The sequence below is a fragment of the Stegodyphus dumicola genome, chromosome 4 (assembly GCF_044657685.1).
Source record: "Stegodyphus dumicola isolate Sdum_Otavi_A_Nest chromosome 4, ASM4465768v1".
NCBI classification, from domain to species: domain Eukaryota; kingdom Metazoa; phylum Arthropoda; class Arachnida; order Araneae; family Eresidae; genus Stegodyphus; species Stegodyphus dumicola.
Window position 1 is genome coordinate 169,801,307 of NC_140771.1, and position 16,236 is coordinate 169,817,542.

Here is a 16,236-nt window from a genome sequence, read left to right on the forward strand (position 1 = left end):
AGAATTACTGCAATTACAAATTACTTAAAAAATTACAAAAGAAAATACAAATTAAATTATTTAGAATTACAAAATAAATATTCACCTCCATTTTTATTTCTTAAAACTTATCCTAAACTGTATAGATGTTCTTATATTCAAGGTAATCTTTGATTATTATTATATCGTGATATAATAATACATAGCATTTAAATATATATTTATTTTTAGATATTAATTTTTTTATAATTTTTATGCATATAAATTAAATATAGAGTACAGAGTATTATGTTCATTGTCTGAAAATGCAATTTCATTACTTTGTTCAAAATATGAAAGTTTAAATTCACCTTGATATGAGTCTGTACCAATTTTCATTCATAATAATATCTGTCATTGTACTTTTTCCTCACTATCTAGTTTTGTTATATATTAAAAAATTAGTACAAATATATTTTTTAAAAAGTATCAGCATACCTTAAAATTTGTAAATTATCATTATATTTCAAAAAATTTTAATTTCTATTTACAGAAATAAAATAGAAGCTGCATGAATAAAATTAATTTCCAGTGCAGTAAATATTCATGATTCAATGATAAGTACTTATTCCTAATTCGTTATGATGAATAAGCCATAATGAAAATGAAACATTTCTGCCAAATTACTGAAATACCAATCACATAAACTAAATACCAATCATGTGTGCTTTAAAGGAAAGTTTCTATATCTAAAATAAATTAATGTGAGTGTTCTTTCCAAATTCAGCTTCTAGATATGAACTGTGGAATTATTAAACTAGTCCTTTTTGCTGAATTTCAGTACATTTATGCGCACTATAGGTAGATCTTGAAAATTAGAGTAAAAAAGAAAAATAAATTTGTATAGGTAGATCTTGAAAATTAGAGTAAAAAAGAAAAATAAATTTGTATACACATTGACTTTTCTAATTCAGATAAAAGTCATTAAATTTAATATATATATATATATATATATATATATATATATATAACTTCAGCAACATTTAAATAACCAATCTAAAATTGTAATAATGTTCTGTTTACCTGCAGTGTACTGTAATTGGTCCTTCCTGACCAAACTGTTCTTTTGTCTTATGCACTTGGCCAATGAAGTCTATGAAACCTTCTCCAGATTTAGGTACACCTTGTTCTGGCCAGTCTGTAAAATGAAACTGTCTAATTGTCCTAGACTGGCCATCCTAATGAAATGGGGGGAAAAGACTTTAATAAAAGTATAAATGATTTAAAAGAAAAAACTTTTGAAGGTGATATAACATTTTATAAAATCCAGTCTGTTTTAAAACATAATATCTTGGTTTTTGTAATAACTTCCAAGATTTTCTTTATAAATTAATTTTTATCTGTAAAATTATGACAAGGAAAAAATATTAAATGCTTACCCTGGCATCTGTGACCTTAAATTCTCTCAAGATGTATTGTGGCATATTATATTCTGTAATGGGATCTACAACATAGTACAAATAACGCTGTGATCTTTCATTTGGCCAATATTGATGACATTTTTCCTATAAAAATTAATAACTTTATAAATTTATATGTCATGCTTGTACTCTATATTTAATTTATATGCATAAAAATTATAAAAAAATTAATATCTAAAAATAAATATATATTTAAATGCTATGTATTATTATATCACGATATAATAATAATCAAAGATTACCTTGAATATAAGAACATCTATACAGTTTAGGATAAGTTTTAAGAAATAAAAATGGAGGTGAATATTTATTTTGTAATTCTAAATAATTTAATTTGTATTTTCTTTTGTAATTTTTTAAGTAATTTGTAATTGCAGTAATTCTGTGAAAGAGAATCTCTTACGATAATTAAACACACGATTTATTTAGTATTTAAAGTATAACTATTCTATATATAATATGATAATAAGATTTCTTCTTTTTATTTTGCAGTTTCATTTATCAATACTTGTTTATAAGACCCTATTGAATTTTACAAAAAAAAAAAAAAAAAAAAAAAATATAGTAAAAATGGAGGTCTTATTTTAGAGTGAATACGGTAGATAATTTATTTGCTGTTAAAGAATTCAATAAAAAACTCATTTCAAGCATGCAAAGAACTAAAAAATCCTTAACCGTGTCAAAGTCTCTGACCTATGTTTAATGGAAGATTTTTAAAGATAGAATTACATATTATTCAGGCTAGATCAAAATATATGCATAGGAGTTTTCTCATGTGTTCTTTTTCAAATAGATGTTTACATAATACAGTAGCATTGCCAATTTAGAATTCCTAAAATGAGATGTTTCTCATATTGTTGTCTCAAAACAAGAAAAGTGTTTTAAGAAACATAAAATAAAGCACTTATATATCAATTAAAATGTTTTAGAAGTATGTACAATATAATACATAAAAAGAGACAACAACCCATTGAACAGATTGGTTTCTCTTTGCACACAGAAATGACTCGCTTATTCACAGATTTCCCAATAAACTCCGTATATATCTTACTACCATTTAAATTATCAATCAAGGCTTGGTTTAATACATAATGTAAAATATGAAATGCATTTCAGCCGTTAAATAACCATTAGGCAAGTAAGAAATGAACAGCAGTTAGGTAGCTGGACTCCAAATAGGTCTGGGAAGTTATAAAATAATAAATGACCAGGAAAAACATTATGGTAGACGTCATATGCTACAACGAAGTAACAAAAAATGGAATGTTTGTATGCCATACTACAGGTTCTTAACGATCTCATTAAATAACTTAAGATATATGAATAGAAGACTTGTTACTTCATTGAAAAAAATAACAGCTCTTACAGGCAAGATAATCAGCTACAAACAGCTCCAGCAGAAAAACAGAGGAAGGCAAAATTATACTTAAATGCAGAGAATATCATAGATTAAAATCGTTTACAGAGCTAAAGCAGTAATCACCAAATTGTGTTAACATACAAAAATCTCCATCCAATGGATTCATAACCGCTCAGAGTCTCTAATTTACAATTTCTAGATGTACATACATCTGGAAACTTTGGAGAAAACCTCTTCTACGCTTTCAAATACTTTTCTCAAAAACTTTTCAAACGTCACCAAGTTGTCAAAAAATCGCCAATTATCGCCGTCTCGACCACAGATGGCAATTTCTTCAGAAATTCTTCTAACAGGCCTTAGCAATAAAAGACTCGGTAGGAGAATTTCTGATTATAACTCCAGTTCTATGCAATAAAATACAAATTTCAAATTAGATATCTACGAAAACTAGAAACCGAAAAATTATGTTAAAATTTTCTTAAAATATTTAGTTATATAAAAGTGTTTTAACTTACTCTTCCTATTTCTTTCAATTTGGTTAACATGACTATAATATTACAATTATGCTCCCACAGCATTCTCCAGAAATCTTCTGTTGTCTCTGCCAGAGGGCCTTGTGTTGCTATATAAGCATTTTTATACCGATATCCCTGGAAATTTTTTGAAGAATTATAAACAAAAGTATAAAAAATTATTTTTTTGAATATTAATGGAAATTTAATACGTTATAATGTTATAATAAAAAACAATAGATACATTTTATTGCAACATCTGCGTTAAAATAGTTAAATTCAAACTTTTATATTATACATACATCAATATAATTGGCATTTATATAGTCTGAACCATCTACTCCTCTAATTGGCTGCAGGCACACACGTGTAGATTCATCTAAAGAAAATTACAAGAAACTTTTACAGACTTTTCATAGCATTATTATACAAATTATATATGATTAAATATAATATTTTTATTTTTTAAACAAATGATACCAAAATATGCCATAATAGATTCTAATTTATATTTTATTAAAACACTATCAACTGAAAATATATAGGCTTATTTATTATCAAAAATTATTATTATATGATATTTCATCACTCTGCATTACAGAATTTAAAGATATTAAATGCCTGCATTTCTAAAATCCCGTTTTTAAATAAACATAAAATAAACAGAAATAATTACAACAATGGAATTTTTAAATAATATTAAATTTGATTCATTGCCTCCTTCCTAATAATATATAAATAGAAAATATAAATAGATAATACTTACATGGAAGTATATTCATTAGTCTGTTTTTAAACTTATTAACAGGTAGATTGGCACTCACAAATTTTATGGCTTTATTGTTTATAATGCTGAGTTTCTAGAAAGACAAACAAATTGTTTTGAAAGGAATTTAAGTAATATAAAAATTACGACCCTTAAATACAGTTATTAATTGAAGATTAATAAATAAATGTACTTCAAACATACAATAAAATTTTAAAAAAAAACTTCACAAACTATATAAAAAAAAGCACTGTTCTGTATGATAAAATTTATCAAGTGAGAAATTTTCCAATTTATCAGATAAAGCAATTACATTCACATCAGTAGAAATTACAATTCAAGTATTAATCCCTTCTTAATCATTCCCTTATTTTTCCTATATTTTATTTTCATTTATTGCATTTCTTCCATAAATAAAAAAATAGTATTTTTATGAATTTCAAAGGTGATGTGATTCTATATCTTCTTTGAAATAAATAAGAGTTTTTACTGAAACCTAAATAAATTAAAATTTTTCTTTTCTTATTTCAATTGTAAATTTAATTTAAATATTGTCCCTTATAAATGACTACTCCATACTAATTATCTAATTTTTATGTTTGCAATCTAAATAAGTGCTATAAAAGATTTTAACATTTCATATAAAAATATTTTCTATTTTATCTAGCTGTTTGAGAACAATAATAAGATCTTTTTAACATCCATAGCAACATAAAATTAATAAATAATTTATGTAAAAACATAATAAACGTAATAATCACACTTAAAATCATATTTACCATTTTTAAATCTTTACATGCAATTAACCAAAGATTTGAGGATTTGAAACACAAATAAACTTAGTCAAAACTTTTGAAAAATTATAAGAATATTGAAAATTTCATCAGACTCAATAAAAGCACATCCACAAATCCCATGCATGCATGCGATTAAAAATTTTCCACTGTAAAACACAATTTTAATTCATAGTTCAGAATAAAACTAAGTAACTGAAACACAAATCCTGATGAATCCTTATACAAGATCTTAATAAGACATATCGTTTTCATATTTAGCAGATGCAAAGTTCAAATCTTTAATGAATTTTCTAAACTAAATTTTCAATAAATTGCTTGTGTATAATCGATGTTTTAAATGTGTGTAAATTTATCAAATTATAAACATAAATAAATCATTAAATATACTTGAATTTAATTATATTGCCAATATACACAGACTTAATTCTATTGTCAATGTGCAATGTGCATTTTCAATTATTGATGAAAATTTTTACCAAGCATATCTTTAATTTTATATACAAAAATACAGAAATTCTCATTTTTAAACTAATTAAAGCATAATTAGCATTTCACTAAACGGAATTTTTCTATAGAAGCAGTTTAAAAAGTAAGATCTTATCTCATCTAATCCTCCTCACCCACTATATGAAAATTCTAGAAGATTAATAAGAGATTCTAGAAGATTAATAAATTTAAATGAATAAAGCCTCTTCTGTGAACAGCTTCTGTGAACCCTTTAACTCAAAATTCCAAGCATTTAGATAAAACATTATGTTAAAATGAAACGAACTATATTAAGAAAACATAAGTTTTTGAAGCAAATGTTATAGAAATTACTTTGAATTCTAATTCCATCCCTGTGCAGTTTTCCCCAGGTATAACCTGCAGTAATTGCTGTATGTGAGTATAGAGACTCCGTGCAGGTACTTCAGTTACACCTGCTATCACAGCTTCCAGCACTGCATCATGAACGAATACATACTGGTCCTCGGTCTGGACCATATAATTCCTTTGTGCCCGAAGACAAGTAACATGACCATAGATGTCAACTGTGGTTTCATGTTTGAGTCTTTCCAACATGGAATCAATGACTATGAAGCAGCCTGTTCTACCAACACCAGCACTGAAAAATATAAAAGTATAACATTAAGAATAGCCTTTGCTTTACAGTATCAGATAATATATATTAAACAGAGTGATAAATGATTTATTTACTTAGTAGTCTTTGGACCATTTTGGAATTCTCGGCGCCATACGATTACATTACTTTGCGCATGATATTTGTAAATGAAATATAAATTACAAATAAATTAAGATTGTCTCAGAGCTCAAAGATCTGCCAATAAATTGTGTTAAGTTACTATTTTTTTTAGGTTAAGAAGGAAGGGTTTAAATACACAAGATATTTTTTTAAAAGAAAATAATACCATAGATTTTCGGGTATTTTTTTAATAAATTAATATTATGGATTTTCGTGTAGAAGCCAAGAATTTTTAGCAAATGTTTTACTACTTAAGTTTGGGCTTCGGTTTGCACAATTTCAAAATGATATACAAATGATTTGATTAGTAATGCTATCAGGTTAAATAACATTTTTCGTTCTTAGAATTTAGTTCAATCAACAATCCACTAATAAATTTTTTATATTAATATCCAAACCAGAACTTCTAGCACTGCTCAGAAGCCTTCTTCTACTGGAGGCAAGTCATCGTTCTGCATTTTGGTATTAACATCATTTCATTAGCTTCATGTATAAAATCATCTTCAGTTCTGTCCCTAACACTACTCAGCAAAATAGAGAATTTTTATTTATTACTAAAAAAAAAAAAAAAAAAAAAAAACCCGGGAAATTTTCTCTTCAGAAATAAAGACTTGAGTTATACTCTTAAGTCTTCATTTCTGATCTTGAGTCTTTATTTGTATTTGATTTTCTTAAGGCTTTATTTAGAACAAGGGCGCAATTTAGGAGAAAAATCTTGTGATTGCTTTAGAATGGTAATCACGGCTTGTAGAGGCTATTATGATATTCGAAGCAGGAAACGTGAGAAAATTAGCTATGCTATTGTAGGGATTCGAATTCCGGACTTTTCAGTGCTAGCTGAACGTGCTTCCAATAAAACTACGAAGGCACGCTATAAGGAAGGAGAAAATTCCTTACAAGCTAATCAAAGTAAAATTCGCCACGCACGTAGACCGGCTTATAGTCGGAAATACACAATGTATTATGGAATAGTTTCATGATCATTTGTGATAGGTATTTCATAATATAAGATTAAGATCAGAATACCTGCAGTGAACAATTATGGGTCCAACATCTATAGGGTTCATTGATTGTACTCTTCGCAGAAACATAAGGAATGCAGTGGGATGCTCTGGAACACCATGGTCTGGCCAAGCCGTGAACTGAAACTGTCGAACTTCTCTTTTCTCTGGAAATCCCACCTACAAGTAAACAAATATAATTAAATATAACAGAGGATTAGACGTCAAATTACCTGCTTGTGAAGGAAAAACCACACCACTAAGCTATCTTAATCTTTTCTGATTAAAAATAACATGTACATGCCATATTTTTCTAACAATGCAAAATGAAACAGACAAAAAATAACTTACTCTTTGTAAATAGAATGTCCTGATGCAATACGATGCTAATTCTTGAATGTCGGCAAATGAAACATACATGACTCCATACGTCTCAGTACCACGATTTGGCCAATATTGGTCACACTGCAAGAAAAAGATTCGAATTTAAACACATACTATTTCTTATTACCCGTTTTTGAAAGTATAAAGGATAGTCACACTTAAAAAAATAGATAATGGAAAGAAAGAAATTCGATTGGAAAGATAAAAAGAAATATTTTGCTCTGAATCACATTGCCTTCAATTTAAAGTATTTTAATAAAGACAAAGCGTGCATTAAAATTTTAAAATTTCGAAATACAATTTAAAAATGAAAGAACATGGAAATTTAAACAGGGCATTCTCGCATTCTCTAGATTTATTTCGTAAAAAAAGGCTGTCCCCCCCCAAAAAAAAACTGCTAGAAAAAGTAAATCATATTAAATTATAAAGCTAAGAATTTTCAGTTAAGTTTAAAATATTCTCCAAATCTCTTCTGCACCACGTCATACAATAAAATTTAATAAGCCATTGAAAGTTAAATTCATACATAAAAAAAGGTAAATCATAAATTGCGAACTTCAGTTTTAAATTGTTTCAAAAAATATTATTTTCAGTACATTTAAAAGAATCAAGCAAATAACGAACTTCAATCTTATATTTTTGTTAAATATATCCATTAATTATACACCGAAAAAGAATTCTTTTGACTCAAAATTGCAAGTTAGTAACAAAGAGCCAACTAAGGAAAAACTATCTGATAAAACTGGCTTTCCCTTCTAGACAACTTTAATTCATCTGCTGCACAACTATATTTTAATATTATATAATAAAATTAGGTACATTTAATCTTAGACTGGTATTAAGTATAAGGAAATGCTCTCAGTACATTTCGAAAGATATCGCTTTTTTCAAGGAATAAAAATACTTTGCATACTTATGTCAAATTTAATCTCTGTTTAAACAAATAAATAAAAAGATAAAAGAGGTCGAATACTATGGCACGGATTTGTAGACACGTGGTGCATATGAGATGAAGCCAATAGCTATAGTGGAAAAACAACACAATGTACCATTTAAAACTGTATTAGATGTATTTTTTAATTTTTTAAAAAAAGAATCAAAATATAATAAAAAAGCATAAAATATATGAAAGCTTTTAGATTTTATATTACGCCCAAAGAGTCTTTTTTTTTTTCATTTACACACACATGCACGTTTCGAAAGCATTTGGGATAACTCCCTTTTGGGCTAAAAATATTTAAAAACACTATATGTTTAGAATTTCTGAAAAACAGTCTCTTGGGCTGGAGATAAAAATGTTTCATTCCGTTCAGTGTTGCAACTGCTGGCTTTGAAATCGTTGTTGAGTTTTTTAATAAAAAATTCGTTAACGTTTTACAAAATTTGAAATAGATAATAAAAGAAATTCGAAATTCAAAATTCAGGCTTCAAAGTGCCCATATTCTGGTGGAAGATTACATTATTCAAAATTTGATGGCTCTAGGAACCGTTATTTTTTCTCAATGTGAGAAACATGCATTCATTCCTGCAGATTCTTTATTATTTAATTTCTTTACATATAAAATACGGCGATAATATTTGGTAGCAACAATTTGAAAAGCGATTCAACGTTTTTAGTAATTCGACGCAAAAGGCTTTTCTCGGCTAACGCCAATTTGGCAAAATCGACAAAAATACATAGAAGTAATATATTGGGTAATATGGCAAAAAATAGCAAATTATTATTACTTATTCGTAAAGATGTCGCTTTTAAACATTTTTGGAAGAATGTGATTGGGCAAGAATCGATGTCAAAATTAACAGATTTTGATGAATGACTCTGAAAACTTTCATCAAAATTCTGTTATGATTACGTACATAAAATATTCGAAGGATAAGAAAGGTCGAAGTTTGAATTCACCAGTTTAAATCTAGTGATCAAATTTCTGAACTGTTTTCATGAAAAGAACAAAATGATTTAAGGAAGAACAAATATCAGCAATGGGATATTCATTGATTCCTTCTCTTCTGACATAAAATTCATATTTTTTAACGAGAAATTAAAATATTCCTTTAAACTGGCTTATATTTAACAAGCTAAACTGAAATATTAAAATGTCTCCAATATTTGAAATTTGAAAATAGGGTTCTTCAGGGCTTAATGTTGAATTTATTAACAGGTCAAAAAATAACTTGCACATTATTTTTTAAGGAAATTTTGAGCGATTTGGTAACTAACAGAAAGGAAAACAGAATGATAATGAAATTACTGTAACTGTTTTAAACATGAAAATACTTTTTATAGTGGCCAAAAAAAAAAGGTTCTTTGAAAATTTACTAACTGTAAAAGGAAAAAAAGCTTTCAAATAACTGAAATTTTGAATAAGAAAATATTATGAAAAACAAATTTTAAGGACGTAAAAAATGTAAGAATAGAAAAAGATCTTTCCGTGTAGCAGAGTGACAAGATCTGGCTTAAGAAAGAAGGATAACGGAAAAATCTTTCTAACAAAGTGTAGTGCTAAAATTAAGTTAATAAAAAATCAATTGTTAAATCATTTTTTTCCTTCCACTGGAAAGTACAAAGGTATTTATTAATAAAGCGAATTCCCAAACCAGAAAAAGTTTTTCAAGACAAATTGATCTTAAAATTGTGCATAATTATTAAAGTTTAAGACTGTTCAGATTTCCGATAGACATTCCTATTTAGGAAAGTAATTGATCTGGAAAACAGAACATTAGTAACTTATGTTCCTTAATTTAATATTCCTAAAATTTCAAAATAATATACCTGATTTCATGTACTGAAGTTGACGAACTAGTCTATTACTAAACATTCTATGAACTAGGTTATTTCGTTTTCCAAAACGAAGTACCGCAGATTAGATAAAATCTTAATTACTATCAACAAATAGACGGATGCTTCATTACTATAGTATGTCACAGCTTTAATTAATTATATCTATACTTTAGCATTTTTATAAGATACAGTATTTAAATAAATATGCACTTTGACATATATTTCGCTTAATACCGAAGTGCTACCGATTTATAATGTTAATTTTGTATATCTGTAAATAATTTTAGTGAAATTTTATGCGAAGTTATAATGTAACACAAAAAGTCTGAAGAGATGAAGCTGTTCCGGTGCCTTTATAATTAACTGGTAGTGTAATTGAATAGCAGTAATTCTTCCCTATATGTTACTGTAATTATATCCAACCCTTATATGTAACTTTAACCATATATGCCTTCCAGTAGTTTCGAGAAATGGAAGGTACTAGAGGTTTCTCGGCGGCCGGGGAGAAACTATATAAGACCGGGATGAGCTTCAGTTCTCAATTCAGAGTAACTTCGGAGTACTGAGAGATCACACTGCGAGCTTCGCTTTTTAGATGCGCTTTGGATTGCTCTGTGTTTAACTATTTTAGTAGTTTGAAGTGGTAACTACTGATTGTGCTCTGTTATTCTGAGAAGAGCTGTACGAGTACTTTTCTGGAAAGTTCTAGAACTGTAAAGAGTTTCTTCTGAAAAAATAAATTCTATCAAGTTATCATCAGTTTTGTGTGCATTCAATAGAACAACAGGTTTTTGGTTCGACAGCAGAAACTCTCTTTTCGATTTATTGTTCGACAGCAGAAATTCTTTCTTCAGTTTCTCCAACTTTATTTTCAACCTTGTCTTTTCTGTCTTCCATAGCCTCGAATTTGGTTTCGATTACGGAGGTAATTTCTCTTTTCATTTCCTCTTGACTTCGTTAAATCTTTTCTTAAACTGATCTGACGGCCCCTTCCATATTTTTTTAAACAGCTTTCATCTCTTTCTTAACGGACTCTTGGCCCGCTTTCATGTCTTCTTTAACTACTTCAAGGCTGCTTTCATTTTTTCTCGGCCTTCTTTCATCTTTTCTTGGTGCGTTGTTACCTTTTCGTGAATGCATTTCATCTCTTCTTTAACGAAGTTAAAGCCCTTTCCATCTATTCCATCTATTCTAGTCTTGTAAAGCCCCTTCCATCTGTTTTTGTAAAACAGCAAAGCCAACTAAGACCTAACTAAGAAGAAACTAAGACCAGCTGTCTTAGTTGCTCTTGTCACCGGCATTCCGTCTTAGTCCTAACACTAAAAGTTGTTGCGTGCTTACGGGTTCGCAATGGGTTGAACGCACACAGATGATAGCTTGATAAAATTAATTTTTTCAAAAGAAACATTTTAAATCTTTGGAACTTTCCACAACTCTCCTCAAAATAACAGCAAAAACAGTAGTTACAACTTTAAACTACTAAAAATGTTAAACACAACGCAATTCAAAGGGCATCTAAACAACGAAGCTCGAAATGAGATCTATCAATACTCTGAACTGAAAAACTGAGAACTGATGCTCTCTATCTGTCATATACAGTTTTCCCCCAGCCGCCGAGAAATCTCTAGTACCTTCCATTTCTCGAAATTAAAGTTACATATAAGGGGCGGATACTATTGCAATAACATATAGGGAAGAATCACAGTTATTCAATTACAGTACCAATTATAGTTATTCAGGGACCGGACCCAAATGTCCCTAAATTCAGCGACGTTTGAAGATTTCTCGTCAATTTAGCGAGACAACCATTTACCTCAATGTTAAAGACTTGCCTCTGTAATCTTATTTTATAAGATCCTCTGTAATCTTAATCTTTTCAAACTTTCCATATTACAAGATACTATAACTTCACATGTAATTTCACTAAAATTATTTACGCATATACTCATTCGCAGCAAACAATAATAATGAAAGGCATTCTGGTTTTAGAAGGAACAGATGTGGTATGCTAACTAGATTTTTGTCTTTCCTTTCATATTTAATGTAATCACAGAATGAACACAATAATTATAGCATACACATGAAAAAGTTTCAAAACAATAAAACTAGGCAGTTAAAAAAGTCCAAGTCAATATTCTAAATTTATTAATACAACTAATATGTCATTGAATCATAAAGAAATCCAAGAATATGCTTCTAACCTTTATTCTGGTGCGTTCTTCCAACTTTGTCATCATAACTATTGTTGCTGTCCTTTGTTCCCAAACCATTCGCCAAAAGTCGCCAAATGTTTCTGGTAGAGGTCCTTGAGTGGCGATGTAAGCTTTATGTTTGCGATATCCATCGCAGTAATTGGCGTTAATATAATCCGATCCTGGAATTCCATCCAGCGGTTGAAGAATAACTCTGCTATGGTCGTATGCTATGACATTAGCATATCTATTTTTGGGTTTGTTGATTTCAAGATTAGAGTTCTCCCATGTGAATTGCTGTCCTGGCTCGATTGACTGTCAAAACATTATTGTAAATTAGATCCTAGGAAATTGAATTTTTTTTTCGATTTCACGTTTACAACACAAGAAAAATACGTTGAACGCACAATTATACATATGCGGATTATTCTTGCAGCAGGCTTTCCCTCCCATCCCCTACAAAACTTATTCGGAGTTTTCAAAACAGACCGAAAAACCTGACTTTTTAGACGGAATTATTTTCAATGCAATGAATCTCACTGATAAGGCCTGGATAGAAGGAACAAGTTTAACGCTAATACATAGCAGGGGAAAAAATTTGGATAGTATAAAACAGGGTTTCTTAAACATGAAACTGAATTTTTAGTTACCGAAATTAAATGAAACATTTATAAATTATTACCTCCTATTTTTTTACAATATGTGAGTATGAACTATGTGGGTTAACAAATTATTAATCCTCATAGTTTTTCAGTCCCCAATCCTTTTCATCATTTCAGTTTTTCAGTCCCCAACCCTTTTCATCACCGAGATTTTTCCGCGACTCCCAGGACTCCATAATATTAAAAAAAAACTTGTGGGACCCCATAAGTATTGCGCAAATCCGACACACGCGTAAGTGAAACTGTCAATGTTTTCGCTTGTACTGTAATATATTATTGCAGTTTTAGGTCATTAACTTTAATTTCTAATTTTAAGACATAGAACAATGGGGAAATTTTAAATAAGTAACAGACAAAATGACAGGGTCACGTTAAAGCAAGGAAAATGAACGTTTACATTATAAAAGGAATGCGTCGAAACGTTTTTTTCTTTCTCTGTATTGCCTTATCTTTATATTATTTCAGATACATTGTGTAAAAATATTTCGTAATTGTAAAATTATTATAATAAGTTAAAGAAATATCAAAACTGCTAAAATTTTTGGCCACCCCTTGCTGAAGGTCCGAAGAGGAGTAAGTACCAGGGTTTCTTAAACTGTAGTCGCGACCCACAGTTTAAGAAACCCTGGTATAAAATAAGAAGATTCTAATAGAAGAGCATATGATATTATATGCAACAATAAATACAAGTGAACAGGGGATGGTTATGCCAGGTTTTGAATTCATTAACTAGACCTCATTTCTTCAACACGACGTCTTGCAGCAGGTGATCTGCAAGACCTGCTGGGTTGCAGTTAGTTTTCCTGCTAACTGTTTAGCAAAACTAACTACTGGGTTGCAGTTAGTTTTTCAGTTTATGTTGCAGATACCACAGGCTCCTTTAATGGTTTTCACTAAAAAAGACTAAATACAGAGAAAAACTGTAGCCACTCATATTGTCCGAAAGAATGTCAGGGTAGATCTAAAACAGAAATGTAACAGACTTTCTGCAAGGAAGGTAAAGCTGTAAATTTACGGAAATATTTTTATTATTATAATGAAACCCTATTTTAAATAGCCTGCATGCCACTCATTTAATATCTCTGAAGAGATTCTTTTTTCACTTAATCCCTAGATTAATCTCAATTTTATATCGCCAGTTTTGGATTATGCATGTTGTCTCATTACTCGTTATCCATGCATATCCAGGTAACCGTACTAATCAGCAGAGATAATTAGAAGTTCAGTATTTTCAAGTAAAACAAATGCTTATAACAGTTGTTTGTCGAATCTTCAAGAATTCGATTTTAAGTAACAATAATAATAATTATTAACATATATCAGACACTTTGAAGACAGAAAAATCCAAAACAAATGCAAAATGTATTTTAGAAGACTTCGCTTGTCGGCAAATTGCATATTGCAATTCGATGAATTTGGATGAATTTCGATGAATTTGGATACACAATACAAACGTTATTTAGAAAAAGAACAGTGTTTTGTTTGGAGGTGGGGGGGGGCAGATGTCTTAATCCGCTTTGAATATGGGAGAATATTTTGCGTTGTATTACATCAGAAACATTTTAATTGTTTTGCATTTACGAAAGTAAAAATTAATTTAACAAACTTCCCACCAAACTTTACTATTATCATATCAGAATATAATGAATGAAAAAAAGAAATTATAATATTAATAATGCTCTACAATAGCCTTCAGATCTACTCTCAATTCGAAAAGATGTGCAAATTACATGACAGGAGGCATCTGAACTACTTTTTAAAATTTTAATAAAATAAATAAAATTCATAATGTGCGCTTGCATTATCGTATAATATTATACACTGAACAGATCTGCTTAAACAGTATTGCCCACCTCATATTCTTGAGAAAATAGAATATTGTCGTTTGCTTTGAGTCTCTCGATGTGATTGGATAATTCGGATACTGGAATTGGAGGATGGCTCATCATAGCAGGTGTTTGGTAGTTGATGCGACGTATTTCAACTGGATCCGTAGGGTGCGCCACCATCTCACGATCAGCGTGATTCATTAGAAGTTTCATGGTTGTTTCCCCAGCAGGCGTCTTTGCTAACTGTCGACGCCTAGAAGGAAGTGAAAATCAAGTACAGCTTAAAGCAAGTCTTTTAATAGATGAAAAATATTATAAGCTTTCAATTAGATTTCGGTTGATTAAGGCAAAGCACAACAGCGATTTCGATTTTAATTAACTTACTACTTCTAATTTTGAATCTTGTCTGCACGTCTATTGCTTCGTCTATTTTACTAGAATATTTAAATGAACTGAGTTATAAATAAAAAGCGAGAACCTAATTTTAGGAGGGAGAGCTGGAAATTTAATCCCGTCTTCTTAAAATTATAGTAGCTCATATTTTAATTAAGAGATGGCGCCACTGTTAAAAGTAAGTAAGCAAAGTACATGTTGATAGTCCTGGAGAAAAGAGATAATACTTGCTGAGACTATGAAATATTCTAAAACACAAGTGACTAGATCTGATGCAGGAGTAAAATCCAACAAATGTTTAGTTACCGAAATTAAATGAAACATTTATAAATTATTACCTCCTATTTTTTTACCATATGTGAGCATGAACTATGTGGGTTAACAAATTGTTAATCTTCATAGTTCATACTCACACACTGTATTTATTTTGCATATTTGTTTCAATTATGTATGCAATGTATGTTATTTAAGCTAGGTATTTTGTCTTTTTTGATTACGAGATGGCGCCATTCCAAGACAGTTGTGAATAAATAAAATTTATGCTGTGCATTTCGTATTCGAATCCTTCATATATTCACGCTTTCATCACTATTTTCAACAAAATTCTTCTGTTAATTACTTTTGAGAAAATATGCAAATGGACTAGCCATAACAGTTTAATAGTTTGTTTCCTGAATTAAATAATAATAAATAAAAATACAGGTAGTTAACTAAATCTTCAAGGACATAAAACGTAAAGCGAAGTCATGAAAAAGATGGCATATACTCATTAGTCTTCAAACAGCTTCAACTTCTAGCACCTGTAAAGTTATAGTTGAACAATTAAAACGCTGTGCAATTCTATAACGTTCTTCTAAATCAGGGTTTCTTAAACATTTT

General features: G+C 29.4%; 1 protein-coding gene across 9 annotated transcripts in view; it reads right to left on the reverse strand.

The window, feature by feature from the left end:
* The window catches only part of LOC118188251 (tyrosine-protein phosphatase Lar-like), a 1,537,039-nt gene that overhangs the window by 6,034 nt on the left and 1,514,769 nt on the right, over positions 1–16,236 (reverse strand). For all 9 annotated transcript variants that reach the window (XM_085815767.1, XM_085815772.1, XM_085815774.1 and 6 more), the window contains 10 exons: positions 14,989–15,217; positions 12,483–12,788; positions 7,470–7,583; positions 7,144–7,298; positions 5,694–5,979; positions 4,078–4,171; positions 3,614–3,690; positions 3,315–3,449; positions 1,398–1,523; positions 1,042–1,196 (listed from right to left, as the gene is read on the reverse strand). In XM_085815767.1, the coding sequence (XP_085671893.1) occupies positions 1,042–1,196; positions 1,398–1,523; positions 3,315–3,449; positions 3,614–3,690; positions 4,078–4,171; positions 5,694–5,979; positions 7,144–7,298; positions 7,470–7,583; positions 12,483–12,788; positions 14,989–15,217 (1,677 nt within the window). The remainder of the gene's footprint in view (positions 1–1,041; positions 1,197–1,397; positions 1,524–3,314; positions 3,450–3,613; positions 3,691–4,077; positions 4,172–5,693; positions 5,980–7,143; positions 7,299–7,469; positions 7,584–12,482; positions 12,789–14,988; positions 15,218–16,236) is intronic.